Consider the following 23,933-nt stretch of genomic DNA (forward strand, 5'->3'; position numbering starts at 1 on the left):
CCTTGGTCCTAGCTACCTTTGTGCTGGACTTGTTCTCCCTAAAGCAGATTCCCATTTGACAATTGTTTTGGTATATAGTCATGGATATACCCGGATTTCATTTATCACAAAAAAAAGTTAGATTATACGATTTCTTTAAAATAACAAGAACCTTAGAAATACTTAAATTAACTTAACGAAAAGGCAAACCTTTCTCAGTGTTTTCGATGTTTAGAAAGACTTCTGGCCAAAAGTTTGTCATTGAATGTATTAGGTTACTTATGGTATTTCTAAATGTATCACTATTGCGTGTTAAATAGTTATGGATAACATCTCACGATAACAAGGGCCTATTTACAACAGGCAGGTTCAAAAGTTTGTCATACTCGCTTGACAGTCTAAGTGAAGCCATATTACACAACCCAAAAATGACTATCCAAGATCATGATGTAATTTAGGGCAGGTCTAAACTCTGATACATCCATCATGTGCACAAAAGGCAAAGCCTGAAGCCTGAAACCTATTGGATTTGGACTTGCCTTTAGCCTTCTGAATTTCTGGGCTTATTTGCTTAATGTTTTGTTCAGTTGATGGTTGTCTTGGTTCAGCAACATGAACTGACTGAGATGCAAACTGCTTAAGGCCCTAAAGGATTACACAAGTGCCAGCCAATTCAATACCCATGTTTCTACTCATAAACTAAATTGGCTCCCGTTTTTGCACTGAGCAAAACAGTGTTGTTGTGATCTAGCATAAAAACAACAGCAATGTTTTAGTTAAAAGGCCATTGAACATGAAGCCACTTTCTGGCAACTTTTTAAGGAAAAGGTCTACATTGCAGTAGCTTTGAGAAAATTGCTTTAACATGGCTTCTGGTTTATGGCCTTAATAACATTTAAAGTAATAATGATTAACGGTGTTAATTATAAACTGTAGTTGAAGACTAAGGTTTTTCTTCAAAAGTCTTAGAAACATGCTTTATAGAACTGTATAGCAGTAGTATATTTTACCCCATGGCGGTCATGATCCTCTTCCTGTCTTGGTGATGATTTCTATTTGTTTCAGCTTCAGCTGCGAAGCATTAACCTGGTGAGAGCCTCTTGAGATGAGCAGAACTCAAAAAAGATCTACTCTATTTAATCATACTCTTCAAAAAACTATGCCATTGTCCTCACTCACTGTGCTGTACGGTGCCACTGCAGCTGTTACTGGGCTACTGTGAGTAAGTCATTAGAAGTGTGAGTGATACAAGCAAGTATTCTTCAATGTTATTAAAAACGACAACAAAGAAAGGACTCGGTATACAGCATACTAGAATTACTGCAAAGATAAAGATTTGATAAGGAAGCAGTGTGGCCTAGTGGTTAGAAATGAGAACTGAGGTTTCGAGTAGGAGCTGCTGTGTTGAATCCTTACACAATGTTGAACTAAATTAGACTGCATCATATCAGGAGAAAATCACAGATAAGTCTACACTCTTATGCATCATCTTGATTCAATGATCCATAACAATGATCCATATTTTAGTTTGTTTAGAGGTAGAGTGGATTACACACAAGAAGTTCAGTCCAATCATGTCTGTATACACCACACTGAACAAATCAATTAGATTATATATATATATATATATATATATATATATATATATAGTCTTGCTCAACTTCCCAATAATTAACAATGAAACAAACAGTAGAGGTACTTATAGGCTTCTGATGCCACGGTAACTACAACCATTTATTTGCATTTCAATCTATGAATGTGCTTGTGATATACATTCATAGATTGAAATGCAATCTATCTATCTATCTATCTATCTATGAAAATGGTTCAGTTACCTTAAAAAACAGGTAAATGTGAGCAATAAATATGAAGTGGGAATGTCAATGCCTCTGAGTCACTGCTCAATGCAATGTGAAAGATGCTGCTGTGTATGTAATGTTTTGAAATCCCCTCATCGGTGGCTCTTTGCATCTTCTTCAGCGTTGCTCCAGTGTTTTACAGACACCCCCTCGCAGCGCAATCCAACCTCTGTAATGAAACAAGCACTTTAGCTAGATTGAATTGGGAAATGATGAATAGAAGGCAGGGCCCAAATTGAAACTACTAATGATAAATAACAAACGTGTACACAGGCTGCTCTGATGCAGTTATGTTTAATAGAGAAAACAATTAGCTCTTGAATAAATAAATAAAGCTTCTCTCTGATCAGTTCCCAAGGGGGAAAAAAAACAATGAAGTCCTGGTAGTCCAGAGGGGGTGACCTGATGTATAGGAAAAGCTTGTACTTTTAGAATTGATTATTATTACAGTACAGTATAGTTTCAAACCTCTGGAGGCATCAGCAGTCTTAGACCATTCACATAGGAGGCTGTGTGGTCCAGCGGTTAAAGAAAAGGGCTTGGAACCAGGAGGTCGCCGGTTCAAATCCCACCTCAGCCAGTGACTCATTGTGTGACCCTGAGCAAATCACTTAACCTCCTTGTGCTCCGTCTTTCAGGTGAGATGTAGTTGTAAGTGACTCTGCAGCTGATGCATAGTTCACACACCCTAGTCTCTAAGTCGCCTTGGATAAAGGCGTCTGCTAAATAAACAAATAATTAAACACATCCACGATGAATGATACATAGCAGTTCAGTTGGTCAGTGTGCTGCAAATAGATCAACTTCACATTAAAAAAGACTTTTTGTCAGAAGTGATGTTTTACCTGTACCTGTGCTGGCCAGGGTGGACCAAAAAAAAAAAATACAAATAATGGCACAGCAGTTCATAGTCAGTATTTTGTTGGGAAAAATTCAGGGTAATAAGGCATGAAATTCCCACGTCAGCCTCTTACTTACTTAATGATTCACAACCCAGCTACTGTATTCAGTAAGTAAAGCAGCCACATTTCCTCCTCAGAATTAATAGAAATTAAAGGATACACTTAACATTTTGAACAGAACTTTTCAGATTCATTTTGAGAGTTGGAGTATCTCCCTACAAAAGGCAGCACGCATTTCTTGCCCAACTTATCTGTCTGCCGTACACTGTCATTGTAAGTGAAAACTGAAGCAAAATAATTATTTGCAGCAAATACATTCATTTTTCCCAGCCTTCGATGTTCGTTCAAATAGCCTCCATAATAAATATTGTGAACCGTTTAAATTAAGCCCCCCGAACAAGGGCTCTTGAACAAAACAAATACACTTTGTAGATCTCTCTCTCTCTCTCTTTGGTTATCATTAATTTACTGCTATAGACCTTGACAAATGTAATTTGTTCATTAAAAATGAAAAGGAAACACAATCAGCCATTCAGACAAAAGCGCTTTGTGAAGGAACATCATCGGCAGTGACATTAGCAGCTCCATCATTTAGCTGACTTTGTAGAAGTGCCAGCTGTGCGCCTCTCGGAATGCTGCATGCAAAGCCTTTGAAAGGGGGGGGTAATGTTTTATTCAGGCACTAATTCGAAAAATTACATCTATGAAAGACACAGAATGAGAACAGCCTTCAACCTTGCCAGTGCCCCCCAAAAAACAACCAGGAAATAAATAATAAAATCTATTACCTGCTTCTCGTAGCTCATCACTGCAACTCGCACTGCAGAGATTCAATAGCCGGTTGCATTTTTCACATGCATATAAGCCTACAGTTAAATGTATGAGCTTCTTGTGCCATCATGGTATCTGGTGGGTCTTTTAGCACTGCTTGTCTTTATATAAGGGTGAAACAGGGTGATATAGAGCCAGAACTGGACACAAATAAAATAATAATTGCACTAATTTATCATATTGACCTGTTCCTATCCAGTTTTAAATAACATTAGCATAACAGAGGCAGAAGTGTTAAAGGGACTAGGAGCTCTTAAAATAAACAAATCCCTGGATGACATCCTCCCAATAGTACTCAAAGAAATGAAAGAAGTTATTTACAAACTGAACCAGGTAACTACAGACAAATAAGCCTTCTATTATATGTAAATTTATGGAAACTATAATAAGATCCAAAATGGAAAATTACCAAAATGGTAACAGTATCCTGGGAGACAGTTAGCATGATTTTAGAAAAGGGAGATTTGTGTCTAACTAACCTGCTTGATGCAACATCGACAATGGATAATTGCAAAGCATATGACATGGTTTATTTAGATTTCCAGAAAGCTTTTGACAAAGCCCTGCATAAAAGATTACTTCTCAAACCGAACACAGTAGGGATTCAAGGAAATGCATGCACATGGATTAGGAAGTGGTTAACATGTAGAAAACAAAGTACTGATTAGAGGAATGACCTCAAAATGGAGCAAGGTAACTAGTGGAGTACCACAGGGATCAGTATTAGGTCCTCTGCTATTCCTAATCTACATTAAAGGGTACATAAGGACCTTTTTATTTTATTGTGTTACATGTTCCCATGTGTTGCTACAACTGTTTACGTAAGGTGTATGTATTGTTTTTTTTTTTTTTTTACATTTTGACCTCTTTTTTAAACTTTTAAATTGCATTCCCTGCCTCAAGAAGGATTCCCATGTACCCGCATGGACCTCAGAACCACATTTCTCATCATCCTCCTACTCACTGGTAAATCCATCTCAGTTACATATGTGAGCAGGAGGATGATGGGAAATGTAGTTCTGAGAGTAAGAAGTCTTAAAATATAAACGGGATAGAGAAAATGGAATAGCTGTACAGTAGATTTAATTTAAAAACTGGGAGAAAATAGGAAACACAATTCTTAAATCAAAACCTAATTATAAAAGCACACCAATACATAACTTTCCTGTTGAACCCTGTATCCATTTCAAGACTGCATTCAAAGCTAAAAAAAATGCATTTTATTTTTTACTGCTGATGACTGGCTGAAACAGTTTATTTATTTATTTATGACATTAGGTTCCTAACATGGGTTCAATTAATTTTCTCAAATACTAGATTAATACCTTAAATTAATGAATATATATCAGAATGCAGTGTGCATTATTAGAGCCAGGTTTTGTTCCACTTTGATTTCAAGTTGATAAAAGCAGTTAAAATAACAGCCACAATGCTTTCTGTTATGTACGTACAATATGTCTAACACAGTTTCGAACTGTTATACTATAACATTACTCTAAAAGCACTTTAAAAGGACATTATCACAACAGTATTTTATTTTTTTATTCCTTTTTAAAGGACCTAACAGTGTTAAAACATCTAACAGTGGTTTCTTATTTTAAACAATTATTCTGTTATCTTTAGCCAGTAAATCGAACAAATTACTTGAGAGAAAGAAAAAAAAAAGCTTTTAGCTCAGTATTTGACGTTCTAACAAATTTAGCAGAACATTTTCTTTCATCATAGGCTACTTATGAGTTTGTGATTCATAATTATCATTTATGGTGTCTTGTAATAACCTACGGTAGCTAGTCCCAACATGAATTTCAATTTAGAGAACATTAAGAGAAAGCCACATCCTGCTGGGTTTTCTGTCTCACAAATCATTTTGATTTCCTAATCTCTCTCTGTCTCTGTGCTTACCACAGTGAAGTAACTGCAAAATAAACTTTCTCTGCCAGAATAACAGATTGTATTTATGAGCAAGACAATATGACATTGCAACTGGTTTGCTTCAGTTGTGTTGTAACATGGCCTGTTCGTAGTTTTTGTTCCCTAATAACTGTGATATTTTCTGATGTCTGCTATATGAATTGTACCCTAACATGTAAAACATGTAATTATTATTTGTAGGGCTAACTATAGCCATTACTTGGAAGCATGTACTTAACGGTATCCACAACTGAAACTTTCAATGACAATGTCCTTTAATCTTCTACTTCATTAATTCTGTGATTCACCTCATCAAAGAAACTAGAGTAAAGAGACCTACAGTAACCAATCCCACTAATTGCAGGCTTAATGTTACTAAATTATGAGGTTGTAACGTATTATTTTCAGTAAATGAGATAAACAACCAATTTGAAGGTGCTTCAGTTCAGAACGGAACAAATAACTGAGTTATTTGGTACTGCTCTCTAGGGTCAGGTCTGGTGAGTGGTTTGGGTTCTGCTGTTGTCATACTGAGTTTTCTTTTTGTTGTTGTTGTTGTTTTTGAGTGCAATTGAAAGGTTCTTTTGTCACATGGTTTGAATAGAATCAGGACTCGGTTCAGCATTTAGGATTCTCCAGTCAAGCTCAAAGCAAACTCCAGGTAAAGGCAGGTTTAAAGAAAATGATAATGCGTCAGTATGGCAGCAATAGAACACAGAAACACTGAGAATGATTGCAAGCATTTGACATCTGAAGCTACGATCCTGAAATGGGATCATCACATTCCTGCAAGGCATTGCACCAATGCACTTGAGCTGGCAGGTGAAACATATGGCACCAGAATTAATGGACATGTCTGTTGCTCGTCAGGACAGTGCTACATTCCATTGTACAACATGTTCTATTCTGAGTTGTATCTTCCTGCCAGTATTCCACAGCTTTTTAATTAAATGAATTAAATTAGCAAATACTTGACAGGGCCTGTCAACATACCATGCTGGTGTTGTGAAATTAGTTTTGTCCTGGCCGCAGATGCAATACATGCTAACATAGTTTTATGATTATTCAAATTCAGCTGTAAATACAAATGAATGACCTGCCTATTACATGTGCAAACTAACCAGTATGTTAAATATGCACTTTTGTCCACAGGGGATGAGAGAGGACTCTATAGAATAACATTACTCTTAAGACTAACTCAACAAACACGACAGTACAATGGTATCTAAAATAAAAAGTAAAAGCTGAAGAGAGTGGAACACTTTCGACCCATTGACTTTGAGGTGTGTAGGTTGATGCTCTGGTATGAATGAACTGATAAGGACTTATTGAGGAGTCACTGTGTGCAGGCGATTGTTGGATGAGATCCAATGCAGTCCCGGAGAGACAACATCCAGGTTGGACACAGTGCATGTCATCTGAAAAACTGGAATAAATGATGCCTCAAAAAATGTGTTCCTGCATACTGAAATCTGGGTGGAAATGCATTTTCATATGATTTGCCTACAATTACATCTTCAGTTGGAGGTAATTAACACTGCAGTGACATTAAAATGTAACGTAGCAGTTGGATCTGTGTGTGTCATCAACGGTCCCCTCCAAATCCCAATCCCTAAAGCATGTGCACTGTGGATATAAAATAGAGATTGTTTTAAGGTATTGGAGAAAGACATACGAGGGCCTCCCCTCCTCCCATACCAAACTGCCTGCCACAAGGCTGAAATTACTTGAATGTATCCTCAGTAGTTCTGTACCCAGTAGTGCGGTAGGTTGTCTAACAGTCTGAAGCCAAGCAGGAAATTGTTTATTAGCAGTAGTTATCTCCCAAAGAGGTTCATTAATTTTAATTAACGGCCATGTCTATCAATCAGGATTTTCAGTTGAAAAGGTTCTAATCAAAACAAGATCATTATCACTCCACTTTCACTTTGTTAATGAAACAAAGCTGTCATTTCTTTCCTAGCTGTAAAGTTAATTGAAAATCGGGCTTCAGCTGAGGAACTGGATCTTCTGTGTGTGGTTGGAGTAATTATTCTAGTATTGTACAGGATGCAGTCCCGTTATTAGAAATGGAAAGCAAGAGAATGATGAGGTTTTGTTATAGAAAGGAGCCTGAACTGTTGTAGGGCGCTGCGGAGATGATACAACATAAAAGGACATTATAAAAACTGGGGGAAAAAAACAGGGGTAAAATAATTTGGCCTTCTAAACTTGCATAAAGGAGAAAAAAAAGTTTTAATAAATTTGCATAGTATTCAAGCTGTATTAGTTATAACCAAAACCATTGAAAAGGAATCATTTTAGATGTGTACGTTTGGTTTGCCAGGTTAAAACATTTTCAGTAGATCAAAGCCTTGATTGACCCAAACCTTCTCACTTCAAACATTGTTGGGCTAGTTATATAGTATCAGATTCCTGCACTCAACACTTAAGGCCTCTGCACACCGGACACGGTACGCCAAGAGAATGTGTCACACGACAAAAAAATAAAACTTGTATTTTTGATTTGAACCATTCACACTGAAACACCACCAAAGTGATGAGAAAAAAATAGGATTGGTGTCTATGAGGAACAGCTTCCCTTGCACGTCTTCAGTGGAATAAAAGATTGCAGATTGCAGTATCAAAAAAAATACCCGGAGCTGTACAATAAAGGACACAAAAATTATAAAGACATGGTAATGAGAGAGAACATCTGGCAGGTCATTTCCAGGGAACTGGATAGAGCTGGTGTGTGTGATTCGTTTACCTTTGCTGAAATAAATATTCTGAAAACCTATTATCACATCGCTGTTTGAAGATGTCAACAGTGGAGAACAAAGGCGGTGATGTGATTGAAATTAAAAATCTATTTCCCCATTCTTCTTTAAATTTGATATTTATTTGAGAATTATATTTTTTAATCAGGTAAAAACATGAAAAACAAAAACACCACAAAAACTACAAAACAAAAGCTGGCAGTTTAAGTGTTAAGGTAACAAACATTCCCAATTCAACAAGCTGTGGTATCATTGCACACAATGAGTGGTTTTGGTTTCTCATCAGACCGTGTGGATTGTGATGAAGAAGGCACTGTTAACTTACTTGTATCTTTCACCACGGATTACATTCAAAACAAGGTAATGCTTTCAATTCTTCCAATAAAAGAAAACCAATATCACGTAAAAAGGTTTCCCTTTTAGTTTTACAACAACAAAGATCTGTCAAAACTGCTTTAAGAACAACTTTGTTTACTTCTGTATCAGAAATGAAAATTCTGTCGCTGCATGATGGAAACAGCAGTCCTCTAATCTACTGCTTCATAAATCTCATAAATGAACTTGCATACCCTGTTTCCCATGAATGCAGATTAACGTTACTAAGATGAACACATGACAACAAACACATCATCATTTTCCAGAACTCTACAGTGCTGTTTAACTAAAAAAAAAATCACTCTTTTGGAGAAACTAAACAAACTAGTAAATTACTTCAGTAAACTGTCATGATGCATGAAACTAAAATGTACCTTGAATATGTTTTTAAAACATTTAAAACAGTGGTCTGCACTTAATTTGTTTGTGGAGAGCCACATACAGTAACTACAAAATTGTTGGGAGCCAAAAAGTTATAACTCAAACCACCTTTTGAATTTATTTATTTTTTTAACACTTTCCTATTGCCAAAGTCTCCTTCAGCAGCCACGTAGTACACCAATGCTGTTTTAAAGTTGTGGTGGAGGATTTATAAATCTAGAAAGAGCAGCAAGTTTACTTGGAGACAGCAGGGGTGGGGGGGCTCCGCTTTTGTTCCACAGGACCATAGCTTATTAATTTAACAAAGAATTTGCAATCTGACCTGTCAAATTAAATGTGAGTATCAAGAAGGTTCCCTCTGGGTTTATTTTGTTCAAGGATCAATCACTGTGCTGATATGGAGATATGGAGACACGGAAGCCCACCTCTCCCCAAATTCATGTTTTAGATCACCTGACGGGATAGAAGAGCACACAGCAGACAGGCTGATCAAAGCACAGTGCTGAAGTTCATTAAGCAGCCCATGGGATGCAGGCTGAATCTGCAGGCTATGCTATAGTCCCCCTTAAAATGTATTAAGCTACAGAAAGTAGCTTAACACATTTCATCTCATTCAAGACACACACCATCATAAATTTCAGTCCAGGGCCCTCAAGCAGAAATATCGTGGATCCTGAAGGTGATTTTAAATCCTTGAAAAGAATAAAAAAAAAAAAAATAAAAATCACCCCTAAATCAACACTTGATAATATATTCTGAGTAAAAAAAATACAGCAGACACTGGCTTATACACTACCGAAAACAGAATCAAAATGTAACGGGGATGAGGTTTATGTAGTAGAACGCCCGACCCAGTGTTCAGTTAAAAAAGCTGGTTGTGTTTACAAGTGCAAAACTCACTACTTGATCTTATTACCTACAGACTGACTTCAGACATTAAAATCATACCGACAGGATTCAAAAAAGTTTCTACCATCTCTAGCAAGAAAAAAAAAAAAAACTCAAACAGATACCGTTTGGTACAAAAAAAAATAAAAAATAACACACCACCACTAAAAACCAGCTAAACATAATTTCTGTTTGTGTGATATAGGTATGTACAAATACCACTTGAACTATGAAAACCCTAAATACCCTGCTAATGGATATGCAATATTAGTAATAGCAGTAGATAACATACACCACATGTAATAAAACTTGTATTACATAAAAAAAAGTTATTTTTTTTTTATAACCTTTTGGTCCGTACATAAAATATGCACTATATACAGCAGCTGATTCTTTTCTTTCTTTCTTTTAATTACAATGCTTGGAAACACTTTATAAAGCACCCTAGTAAAAATACTTCTACAGGTAAAAGGTATACAAGATGCAGGAAAACAAAGAAACAAAAACACACACATACAGTACCACAATTGGTTAACAGAAGACAAAACTCCTGTTCACACAATGGATCACGTGTGTGTAAACAGCTGTGTCTCCCACTTCCCACCACCCTCTCCCAAAGGGACCTCTAACAGAATGTCCAGCCAATGCTGGTATGGCCTTTACAGTCAGCCTCATCTTTTGGTTGACTTTTTTTATTATTGAAAATGTTGATACATCCAAAAGCTGACCATGGCATATCTCTCCTGTTTCATACTGTATTCAGCATTGGCATCTTTGAACTCCAGTTTGAAAAGCTCCACCCGCCACAGTTTCCTTTTGGACTTTTTAAAATTCCTTTCCCTGTTAATGGGGCTGGTCAAACTGTCCAGTTGCTTCCGTCTTAGTGAAATCAAAAACCCCCGCCAAAAAAAAAATACAAACAGAAAACACTAAATGAAACCGGACTCTTGTCAAAGTGACAGGAAGAGTCTTGGTACACCGAGTCCACTCAACTTCATCTCACCCTTTGCAAGATGTCACTGTTTTTAATAATGCATCAGCTTGCTGTTAAAAGGGTGGACAGACAGACAGAGACAGACAGACAGACAGAATGTGCACCTCTTCCCAAGACTGGAAGACACTGAGTAACAAGCAGAAGATGACAGCAGTACATTGTGCAAGTCCAACATGAATAAACCTGACGGATTTCTGTAAACAAAAGGTTCCATGTTCGTTCACACACAGATATGACTTTCTGAAGCCTGATAGAGGAGAACTGCTACAGAAATGGAAGAGTTAGTTTCAATGGTGCAGTGAATGTTTGGCAATGGCCTGGGACTCTTCACAGACAGATTAGAGTTCAGAGACTCAGTCCTGGTGTCCTTTGCAGTGCCCGTTCTGCCTTCTCCCTCCCAGGTGCACATGAAATGAGACCAGTGCTGCAGGCTGCCTATCTCCTCAGTTGCAGTCTGGCACTCTAGTTCATCTTGGGGTAGATCTTTTCGTAGAAAAAGTTCTGAGCGAGGAGGTACAGCTCCCCATCCTTTTCCCGCACGGCGTGTGCTCTGATAAACTGAAACTGTTCCAGTGCAAATTCGTAGAATTCGTTCTCCATTTTCCAGATGTCGGACTGCTGCAGCTTCGCGATCGACTCCTTTGTGGGTGGCTTCTTCTCAGACGTCTTTCTCAGATGCGATTTCTTTCCTGCAGTTGGACAATCAAATGTAGTTACAGAGATATCTCACAAATATTTCGTGCACAAATTGCATTTTTCTGAAAAAAGTACATTAGAAACATCCCCTGCATGCTGTAAATACAACATTAGAGCTACCAGTATTATTATTATTATTATTATTATTTATTTCTTAGCAGACGCCCCTAATCCAGGGCGATTTACAGTCGTAAACAAAAATACATTTCAAGGATTACAGTACAAGTAATAATACAATTAAGAGCAAGATAAATACAATGACTTTGGTTCAAGCAAGTACAAGTGTGACAAAATACGATACAATAACGGAGCAGATAACACAGTGTCAGTGATAGTTGCATCAGGATATAATTAAATACAAAATACTACAGATTAAATAACACTTGACAGATTACAGTACTCTAAAGTACAGGATTAAATACAGTAAAAATAGGGGGCAGTAATGTAAAAAGAAAGACGGACTCCATTATAACCCCAGATAACTGACAGAAACAAAGATTGCAAGTTTTATCACAACTGGGTAAGATGTTGTCATGTAATCTTCGAAATCCCCAATCCAAACTGGTGTGAGGTTTTGAATTTGCCTTCATGGAGTATGGAGTAGGTTATTCTCAGACAGGACTCAGACCTGACCCAGAGGTGTAATTGCTTCCTGGTATCAGCCTGTTCCTTGGTTGTCAACCTCATAAATCCACCAGCACCATGAAGTACAATCACTACAAACTGCTGACCCTCCTTAATCCCAGTGTCAGATCTGGCACCAGGTCACTTTTGTTTGCTGGACCTCAGTTGAAGAATGAGCTGCTATTTGATCTTAGATTTATCTTTGGTTGAAAACAATAAAGGATTTTTGTACTTAGAAACATTTTCCTACTGGACCAAGAGGTTGAGTTATTTCACACGTCAGTAGCTACACATTGGCTACGGTAAGTATACATTATTACCAAGGTACTGAGTGCTACGTACTTCGTATATACACTATTTGTCAAAACAAAAATATGTTTTGGTTGCAAGACCTTCATCAGAGCACCAATTAAAATGGAATTAGTAGTTTAAAAATGATACAAGAAAAACAATGCAGTAATGTATTAGAACAAAAAACTGTTTGTGCCACTTACACTGAAGTGTATCTATTCGTTTCTTGAGTTTTATGCATATACCTTATTTTTTATTTATTTATTTTCTTACTGCTTAACTACACAAAGGAATATACTGTACCAAGTTAATTAAAAGGACTCTGGAGTAGTCCACCTACTGCAAGTTGTTGGTTTCTAATTTCTACATGTAGTTTCCCCTCTTCACTGTGGTTCTCAATCCTCCTTGCACCTCTAGTGGGTTATAGCACAGACCATATTGACCAGACCGCAAGCTTAGAAATGCGTGCTCTTTCTAGTCTAATCCACGGTGCTCAACGTCTTCTGTGTCAAATTAGGTCAGCTTGGATTTTGGCAAACCAAACCAGCCTCCCTCAACAGCTAGCACACACTGCAGGAAACCCCAGGGAACTGGGAGAAGAGCAGTTATACCGGAGCTGCTCCCCTTGGTGCACTCCTTAAGGGCCAGCACTGGTTGGTTATAGATAGAAATGACCTCTTAAAGACACCTTGAGACCAGCAACAGACAAAGTTCTCTTTGCCTGGGAGAGCTCTGTTGCACAGCAAGTAGCCTTAAATTTGCTTTCAGTCCCTACCTTTTTACAATGTTTTAAATCACTCTGGACTCTTACTGCAATTTCTCAGTATTGTGTTTTATTTTATTTTTGTAATAAGTGTAGGCTCATTCAGCCAAGGTGTCTTTATGTTTACATGTTCCAGCACCACCTAGTGCCAGCTTTACAACAGGAAACCGGATTCTAAAGTAGCTCCTCACGAGACAGCACTGGCTCTTATTTCTAGTAAGAAACGTTGGCTGATCTAGATTGTTACAGATGCCTATAGCTAGCAACTGGACAGAAGAACAGCTTGGGTGAAAGCACCTTTACACTGACTTGAAAATAAAAATAAACCCCTTAATGTTTTTAACGTAATTTGAAGCGGTTATTTATTTCATCTCCCTAGCGGGTCAGCGTATCTGCACCTGTGCGGTAGAGTTCGGCAGCTCCTCTGAAGAAGCTTGGTAACGCAGCCTCCAGCATCATGATAAAATCCTCCAACTCCTCGGTTACACCAACCAGCAGGTATTCATTAATCAGGTTGTATTTGGCTTGTTCCAAAGCCCATCTGCTTCCGACATTCCTGCAAAGACACACAGCAATGAAAAGTCTAGCCCCATGCAACCAAAAAATGTATCGCTCTGCATGATGAAAGTGGACCCATGCCTCTTTTCTGTGGTGTATCAATGATGTCAGCTAACAGATACCTTTCTCACGTGTTTCAATCCTGCCCTAAAAAATTCTAGTTAAAAATCAGCAAAAAAAACACAGTACCATTTGAAACATACTACGACACACCGTAACAAGCAAAGTGGAGTTACTATATATACTGTAAAGCCATAAATATTTGGCGAATCTCACCCATAAAACCTATTTTGCTCCAGAAATGTTGGCGACCTGTTGCAATATACAAAGTATGTATTGTTAGTGGAAAAACGCATACTAAAAAGGCTTGCAAATATATATGGCTTTACAATAAGCCAAGACCTTATATAACGCGCAGTAATTTATAAACTTATAAAAAAAGTCTCGACAACCTAAAAAAACTAATCCCTAGAAAGTCAAACTGAAAAAAAAAATTACACCATGACCTGCAAACTATCAACTATTTTCACAAGAAAAACCAAACATGCATATACATAAACAAACCGCAAAATGATGTTGTATTATAATAACAACCAAACTGGTACTGTGGAAGATTACTTCTGTTTATACTGGAATTGGGTCAGTCCATGTGAGGGTCAAGCTAACTGCAGTTCTACTCACCAGCATTCAGAGTTGTGACCACAGAAGAAGGGGATCTGAAGCCAGAGCTTCTCTGCAGCGCAGTCGGAGCCTGCAGACGAGACGCACTCATCGAAGGTCTGAAACGAGACACAACACCTGCTCACAGGACTGCAGGGAAGACAACACGACTGGCAGGGACAGGAGAATCAGCGACAGGGCATTTCAATTAAAAACCTCATTACAGGACGGAGCGCTGCGCTGGCTCTCCCATAACTTCATTTGTTAAATTTGGCAAGCTGTCAAGGAGCATATCAACTCCAATCCCCCCCAAGAACTGGGCTCCAAGCTGACAGGAAGGGAAGGGAAATGCTGTACGCAGTTTAATGGTATGCAGGATCTCTGTATGCTGCTGATTAAGTCCAAACCACACGTTTTGTACTGCGTTGTTTGTACTTTGCGATTGCTCTTTTATTGTTTTTCAGGAGCCCCATTTAAATGAGACCTGGTTAAATAAATAAACAAATATATAAATTAATATATTTTTATTTATGATGTCATTACCAAGTTCTCGCATTTACATAATGTTTCTCTGACATATGTAAAAAAATAAAAATAAATTGTCATACCATCTATAAACTTTTTTTTTTTTTATTAAATTTTTTACAAAACTACACAGAAAAGTGGGAGAGGGAAAACCAAGCACAATGTGCGGAGAGGCAACCCGACAGATGGCAGGAACTCCAGTCCCGGTTGTGTTGTTCTAGTGGACGACGGGATTACCTTTTTATCTCCTTGTTTTCTCCTCCGAAGCCCAGGCCTGTAATCATCCCCGAAGCGTAGGAAGTAATAATAGGACACCAATCGCTCGATAGGATCCCGGATTACATTGATGTAGATGGGCTTCTTCTTCACTCCAAACCTACACACCGCGCAAGTCCAAAAGCAATTAGCAACAAGGCTCCCAAGTCACTGCATTGCCACTTAAATGTTTTATATCTGTTTGGATATTCTATTATTCTCAATATCATTCTTTAAAGTAATATTACAATGAAACATAATGCATGAAATCGAACACGCAATCTTTTAAAATTTCCTACGGCAGTTAAAGGGAGATCTCAGTATCTCCACTGGTCTCAATCCAAATACTGTAGAATCTGAGACAGACTGGTAGAAAAGGCTAATGAAAGTCAGTACTGTAGATGCATTTCAAAACAAGTTTAGTTATTACATCTCCTAGAAAATGTTTACAATGCATTACATAACTGGTTACATGCAGTTATTAAAACACTCGGTATTCAATCAATTCCTTTTTCATTCTGCTACAGTAGATCAGGAGATGCAATTGTGAGTATTGCCACTAGAGGGCAGCAGCTGCACAACACACTGCACAGCATCCTGGCTCACATCAGAAATAAAGGGACTTCATTGGGTGGTTGTCCATGTCTCTTATTTGATCTCTTATTATATCTTACCTGTCATGCACGGTTATGCATTGTACCACAAGCTTTAAACTACACCAGTTAAAAGAAACCTCATTTGTTAACCTTCATTTCACACACAGAAAATATGAACACAGAAGGCTGAGCTGCATCAAAACACTCACTTTGCAAAGTCTAAAAAGGCTACATGTCCATGGTAGAATCCAGGCTTCATCTCCTTCCAAGACGTTACATTCTTCACGAATCGAACCTGTAAACACATTTAAAAAAGTCAACTGGGAACCCAAGCAGAAACTGTATATACAGAAAGCAAACATGTTTGTCCCTAATCTGTCACTGTGATACAGCAGAAGGAGGGACTGTCAGTGAGCCAAGGTTTCTGCAGGGGGTTGTGCACAGCACATATTGTATTCCATTTTCACAACAGACGATTGCAGACTGCACTTAAAATACCACATTCCTTCTTGCAATTTGTCTGTTGCTATAACTTTGTTCCAGTTTCTACTCCGTGTTCAGCAAGTCTTTTTAGAAACCCTTTCCTTTGTGTGGCGTCATTTATATTTATATAAATATATTTAAGAAAATAAAAACAATTTTCTTTTGCATGTACACAAAAGGTTTAAATGATATACTTCTTTATATTTAATTAATTTTGGCATTAAAAAAACATTTTATAAATATTATGGTTTGTCAGAGTAGTGCTTTATTTTTTTACATCGCAACTTCTTTGAAGCTGCTAAAGTCTTACATTAAGCAGTAGCCCAGACCCAGCTGTGTTTCCAGTTCTTTAATTGGCGTGGGAAAGTAACAGGGAACGCATGGGGCTCACCTGGTCTTGCAAGGACATCACAGGGTTGTTTTTGGTGGTGTTGATATGCAGGACGTGGTATTTGTTTTTGCCGCACAGGTCGTAGGCAATGTTTGTGAAGGAGGTGCTTGCAGTTTTAGGGACCCGGTTGTAAATAATGACCACATCATCGCTCTCATCTAAAACCACATCTTTAGTGCCGTCCATGGTGTGGCGCTGTTCAATCTCCCGCACTTCATGCCTTGCAATGGCCCTCTCTGACAAATGAAGAAAATACATTAAAAAAAGCACTTTCCCTTGTTGAGTAATTAAGTTATCTAAATATTTTTCAATATTCTAGGAGTTGCATTAAGATCAACTGAAACATGATCAACTGAAAAGCCAGTTAGCGATTCCTTCCAAATCAGAGAACACTACCATAAAAATATTTTCTGTGTACTTGATTTCATTGATTCGGTGTTTATTAAATGGAAATGTAATTTGTGTCTCCAATATCAAAACCAGCTCAGGACACACACCTACTGTTATCTCTTCGGTCCTTTTGTTCAGTACACCGAACATTTTTCATATGAAATTGCCCGCGTTACCGTCAGCCAGAGAGCCCTCAGTTGCGGACGCTCAGATTAATGAATGTTCAATATTTCAGGGTCCCAAATATTGGTCTGATACTGTGTATGTTTTGTGGTCTCATGTAAAGCAAATAACAAGTTCACATCCAAATTTCGTTTTCTCTTAACAAACCTGGTCTCATGACCGAGGAGGGTGTAGAACCTCACAACAGCACCCCCTCGTGAAGCCTGTCAGCATCACACAGTGTTGTCATTCTTGCCGCTCTAAAATCTGTTGCAAGATGCCAGCCTTTTTGTCAAAATGTTTCTATTCCAACACTGGTACAGCACACTACAAACACACAGAGATTGCCACAATAAATAAATGTTAAAAATTGGGTAGTTATAAAATGTAGGTACAGTAACGCAGGTGGATACTACTTTGCCAAAAATGGGCAATAATCTAAAACTGCATGAACCTTACAAACAAGTAAAAAAATATTTCATGGGATGATTCATTATTCTTTATTGTAAAAAAACACACACACAAAAAAAAACAAGGTTTGTTGTTTTGGTTTTTAAAAATCAAAACCACCAAATACCTGAAATAGTCAGACAGCCTTTTCCGCTACACTGTAGAGTTCTCTTTCTCCTGAAGAACCACAGAACCAGGAGGCCAAAAGGACAACACAAAGCAATACAACTGTGTTTACTGTATCAGTCGAGACCGGAAAAGTCACTTGCAACGCAACACTTTCTTTGTGAGCAGTGACAAGGAAAGTTAATAGAATTGCTTATACTGCCGGGATCAAATAAGGCTGTCGTTCTCCTAACCTGGCACACACTCTTAAAGCGAGAGAGAATGTGAGATCAATAATGCTGGTCCTCAGACTCCATTTGAGAAGCAGTGTTAAAGGCAGTGTGTGGATTTCTGCACGCTTGTGGCAGACTTTCTGTCTCTGTGTTGACCTGCTCAGGCACCTAGCTTACTGAAGGACGAGGAAAAAAACATACCACCGACACACAGTACAATTACTGTATTCCCAGTTCTCAAAACACAGGAGGGATTGCTTTCACCCATCTCCTTACCTCAAGTTTCACATTATTCTTTAACTTGCAAGCTGTTCAGTTTGTTCTGGGGCTAATGTACTGTACTGTAATGAATGGGCATGCTCTTTGGAAGCTTTCCTCAACTTGATTGGGAAAATTCCAAACTGCAGTCTGTGGCTTCGGTAACTTTCTTAATTAAAAACAGAATTTACATTTTCAGGTTTGAATGCGCGTCTCGGGTATAACGCATACTTCTCTTTTGGTTAACATCCCTTGAATTACCGCATGTGAAATGTTGTACGACATAATTCTCCTGTATACTACCCTTGCAATAAAACCCTGTAAAACATGCTAGACTACAATATACAACATATTGTGAACCTTGCATATAAAAAAATATATATTTAGAAAATCACACTGAGATTGTAGTACTTTTTAAAAAACAGCTCTCTCATAAGCAGAGCTCTCCCCCCCTCTTAAGCGTATTATTGTATTTATTTTAAAACATCATTTACTACACCTTTCAAAGCCTTGGACTAGTGTCAATCTTCAGAGATAAAGTTAAGAACTGTATATGTTGTGGAGTGCCTTTGTCTGCTATGGAGAAGCTGAATCTCACACACGTTGCCCTTTTAAAAAACAATCAATGTCAGTGCACAGCACAGGTTTAGATATATTGTCTAGATACAAATCAGCAGGGCACACACCATGTATATACAAGCCATCAATGCAGAAAAAACTAAAACAAGCAAAACTTAAATGCTGAAAATGCTACGAAAAGAAATTGAAAATGCCTGCTCCCTCCCCAACAACGTACTGTAATACTGTAGCTACAAAGGTGTTTAATTGACTCGTTCATCTTATAGTGGACTATCTCTTCATAAAACAATCCATTTTAAATATTGATTGTCACGGAATAAAAACTCTTACCAGTTCCTCAAGTCTGAATATCTGCTCTACAGTACTGTACTGCCTTGTAAAAGTATTCAAATACTGTCCAGCACTACAGTGCTATCACTCTGTAGTGGGCTGTGGCAAAGTGGGTTGTAGTGCGAGGTGTCAAGATAACGACAGACAACAAAGTACTGGTGAACTGGCGGTTTTAAATTTGTAATCCAATAGCCTGATGACAACATTAAACAATAAATGGAGGACTGGCAGTGCACAACTATGTGTACTGCTCAGCTAAATAAACACGGGGTTCAGTCCTGAAATATGAAAGTCTTTAAACACACACAGTACACAAACACGAGTCCAAGTCCAGGTTGAGTGCTATTCGTGCTAGTGGTGCAAATACAATTTATCCGTGAACAATAGTGCAGTGGTGTCCGGGTTCATGCTGGCCTGTAGCGACAGCTCCGGATCGTGTTAGCCGTCTAATAAATAACAAACAGTACAGTTAGACGTAACAAACAAAACACAACACTCACGGTTACTTTTTACTCGTCCTTTAGCGGTTCGACCTTAACCATAACAAAGGAACAGATCACCTAGCCACGTCCCCTTCTTGTACCTTCAGTCACGCCCCCTTGGTTAGCGAGTGCAGCCGTTTCTCCTCCAATCCACGGTTGCCACATTGCTTTCCCTCTGGATGATGACTTAATGTACTGCAGCAGAGCCCCCTTTCTAGATGGCCGACTTCCACCTAACCCTGGTAATTAATTGTCAGGCCATCCAGTCCAGGGCACTCTGTTCCCTTTACACTGTGTCCTCACAGGTCAGGAGGGAGATTTATCACCAAGAATCATTCTGTCTGTCACATGGGCTAATTATTTTTCATATTCTGTAGATCAGGTATCTCTTTGAGCTTACAACTTTATTTCTCCCAGGAGGCCCAGGACCGTGGCCAGACCATAAGAGTCAGGACAGTAACACTGCTTGTACATGAAACCAATAGCTGGTGGATTCAACAGGCCACCTTCTACTACAGTAGTTCTGATGGGAAAGCTATTCTCTGTTCTTGACTGCATGATTTTCAGCAAAAGTATTTGAACTGTAGCAATCAGGTTCCAACAATGCAAACTCATGTCAGAATCTATTTTTTTCAAATGCATGATTTGCAGTAATGGTTTACCGTACTGGAGTCGTTTATTTGACAAGTAAGCTTACCCACACGTCACAGACAATTTAATAATCCTTTCCGACAAGCTCCCCAACTGCAATGTGGTAATATGAGGTTTAGCTTTAAAAACACTTCCGCTCAAGCATCATCTCGCATCTAGTGCACAGGGGAAAAGTTTACATTACGCCAAGATCAAATACCATTACATCCACTTGCATTCCCCTCTACAGCGCACACCTAATTTGGGTTTATTAGGATTTACAGCAATGTCAAGATCAATTGCTACTTGAATTTAATACGATCCGTTACCAAGCTATTAAGATCTAGTAAATATCCACTATAAATACCTTTCTCAATTTGCTTTGGCAGATGCCAATACAGTCACTAAAACCAATGTAAAGAAGCCCCGTTTTTAGTAGATGTTAAAACAAAAAAAGCAACTAGCATTAAAACTAATGTGAAATGAACAATATCAGATTTTTTTTTTTTGCCAAGTATGAATCTCTTATGGAATAAATGTATGCATTCTCCCCTGGAACAAAATTATCTTCTTTCCAATGTATATTTAGGGATTGGCAAACTTACAATAAACTGGCAAAACAGCCTGCTACAGGTTTGCATATCATTCCCAGGTCATTTATTTTATGTTGAGCTGCACTTCCACAGTGAAGTACAGTACACGCAACACCTCAACTCTAATCCAGAGTATGACTGCAGAAGCACCACTGTGGGGATCCAAGTACCTCCCCCAGGTACTGCAGGTTTAATAAGTGTTTGCAATGCTAAGTTGGGAGATACTGTATTAATGCAGAATCCTACACCTAAACCTGTAATATACATCACCCAGGTGTACTGTAGCCTAGAGCCTAGATTTAAGTGTGCATGCACCAACATACACTACAAAGGCAAAGCAGAGCACATAACTGCTGTGTGCTACTGTACATGAAGATCCCATCACCTTGGGATTGCATAGAAACAAGACTGCCAAGAAAATGACACATATCTAATAGGGAAGCAACCTCTGGCAGGCAGAACTGCTACAGTATCTTCCCTGTACCAATATATTTCACAGCTTCGGTACCACTGCCTACCATGCAGAGTCCTTGTCAACTTCAATAACCCCCCTACTGAAGCAGTGCAGGGGCTTGTAGTCATCGGAAAAGCATATCTGTACATTTAAATTTGCTTGAAAAAAATGTGTAAATTGATATTGCATTTAAAAAGGGCTGCAACATCAGTCTTCTGGTGTTTAAATGGTTAAAGTACTTTACAGAATATAAAACTTACAGCTGCAAAATGTTCTCTTGTTCCGACAGCCACATTGCAGGTAGAAGTGTTAGATGTATGTTCTCTGAAAACCTTTCCCAACCATTAGGACACATCAAATGGGTCTCTTATTACAGCGGTGAGAGACGACGAGGAACAAGGCCATGCTGTGACTGAGAGATGGGTAATTGACTGCCATTGAGAAAAGGGCCTGGAGACATCTTGTCTCCGCACAGCTACTGAGTATTGGAGAGCAAAGGCAATGTTGAGCACAGAAAACAAAAAGGTTACAGTTGTATTATATTTCTGTAGTGTTAACAGCTGCTGTAACAGCCAGATAAAAGAGACATGACCCCATCTAAGACCACAGGTCAAAGTGACCATTCTATTTTCCTGATGAGTTCCCATAACACAGAACATATGCTACAGTATAGGCATCTGAAATAGTTTGAGATGCTGTGTATTACCAGCTGAAGAAACGGCAGCAGGTTTACAGAACCTATTGTAGAAGCTCCCCTCACTGGGATGCATGATAAAAATCATGTACAGTAATCCATCGCGTATCCGCCCACCCTAGCTGTTTACCTGCCATGATCAACCTCTTCAGCAACGTTAGTTTATTATTGAACAGAGAAGATTAGTTCAGAGTCCACAGTCGGATATGCGACGGATTACTGTATAGAATTTTAACAAGCAGCTTACTCTACAGTATTGAGTCATTTGACCGAACCAATTTAAGGACTCTTAACATTAGCCCAAAACATTTTTTGTAGGCTGTTCAAACCACAACAACCTTTCATTTTTGTCTATTTGCTTGCGACGTGGATTGTGCCACTCACTGCATTTCAGTTTAACCTTGTGTAAGACGCTTAGAAAGGCAGATGATCCCCGACTATTAGATCGCTTGCCACCTTTCAGACATTTTCAACGATAACTACACTCAACGTGACAGACAGCAGTCATGGTAATGAAAACATCCCCGCTGGTTTTCAACGGAAGACTCTACAGCTGCTATAATTACATTTACAGTGCACCCCTTGACAGGAGCCATGCAGTAGTTACAGGACAGTGCAATTTGTGTTAGCCTTATAACAAGAACACAAACGCAAGTGTACCGGCAATATGGGGCAAATGGAAGCCATGACCATATCAAATTATAACCTGTTCTGTGGTATAAAGGACCACCTTATAAAAGAGAGAACAGAGAACTGTACAGCTGAACAGCAAATGCATACAATATTGTGGTGGATTTATTAAAGCCAACATAGACTAAAGTAACAAGTACATTAAAGAAACCTGGCTGTATCCACTGTTTAAGACGCACTGTAACAAAAGGAGTCGATTAAAACTAGATAATAATGAATAGGCTACTTACACATAAAAGAAAACCAATTATAAGTTCAGTCACACTAATGATTCTATAAGATGAATTAACCATTTAAGGAACCAATTAATATGCCACTTCTCTACTTTCAACCATGAATACTGAAATTAAATGAACACATCGTGACTTATGAAATTATAATATACAGGATAAGTTACAAACATACTGTACCAAAGAATGTTACTTAAAAGAAAAAAATCACAAGGAAAAAAAAATACTGTACCATATTTAAAGCTACAGTAGAGGCCATGAATCACAAAAGCACTAAGAAGGCTTGTTTTATAGCAGGAAAACAAAGCACACAGCATTCATTAAAGATAATAACTCATAAAACACGCCATAAACTATAGTATGTGTATGTGGGTAATATCGGCATGAGTAGAAGTACCTACTGCAGCTATATTTGTTGAATCATTACCAATCCTTATTTAGTCCATTGTCATGTTCATTGAAAAGGCTATGAAGAGAATACTGTGAAGTGGCTGAGGTATGCAGCGGACTGTGATGTCAGCCTTTTGAATGGACTTTGCAACTGAATGGAATTCCGAGAGGTGTCTCAGGTACAGTATGGTTTCTTCAGGTGACGTCAACCATGCTGATAAGGTGAATACAGTAAAAGCTTAAAGTGGCACGGGTGATGTCATCAATAGGGGTTCTCTGTGATGTGCCGTGGAATACAGAAAGCTAAACAGGCTCACCGATTGGCTGAAAGATCTTGAGCAGTCTGTAATGCAAATGTATCTCATCTCAAGTGTTCTACTGCATACAAGATCACTTCATTGACCTGCAACATATCCAAACAATTACATAAACCAACAAAGAAATGCTTACAGGCCCTAGCATATAACACACTGTCCTGAACTATACTGTACAACCCAAGACCCTGTCTCTTACCAGCAGGCAGCATATATACTGCAAGTGTG

General features: G+C 38.4%; 1 protein-coding gene across 1 annotated transcript in view; it reads right to left on the bottom strand.

The window, feature by feature from the left end:
• Positions 1–8,341: 8,341 nt before the first annotated feature.
• LOC117416556 (heparan sulfate 2-O-sulfotransferase 1-like) overlaps positions 8,342–23,933 on the bottom strand; it is a 49,717-nt gene continuing 34,125 nt past the window's right edge. Inside the window, exons 2-7 of the mRNA XM_034027706.3 lie at positions 16,722–16,957; positions 16,057–16,142; positions 15,234–15,372; positions 14,493–14,590; positions 13,652–13,809; positions 8,342–11,568 (exon numbers count right to left, since the gene is read on the bottom strand). Coding sequence (XP_033883597.1) covers positions 11,342–11,568; positions 13,652–13,809; positions 14,493–14,590; positions 15,234–15,372; positions 16,057–16,142; positions 16,722–16,957 — 944 coding nt within the window. The 3' untranslated portion in view covers positions 8,342–11,341. The remainder of the gene's footprint in view (positions 11,569–13,651; positions 13,810–14,492; positions 14,591–15,233; positions 15,373–16,056; positions 16,143–16,721; positions 16,958–23,933) is intronic.

The sequence above is a fragment of the Acipenser ruthenus genome, chromosome 12, assembly GCF_902713425.1.
Source record: "Acipenser ruthenus chromosome 12, fAciRut3.2 maternal haplotype, whole genome shotgun sequence".
In the NCBI taxonomy this organism is placed as follows: domain Eukaryota; kingdom Metazoa; phylum Chordata; class Actinopteri; order Acipenseriformes; family Acipenseridae; genus Acipenser; species Acipenser ruthenus.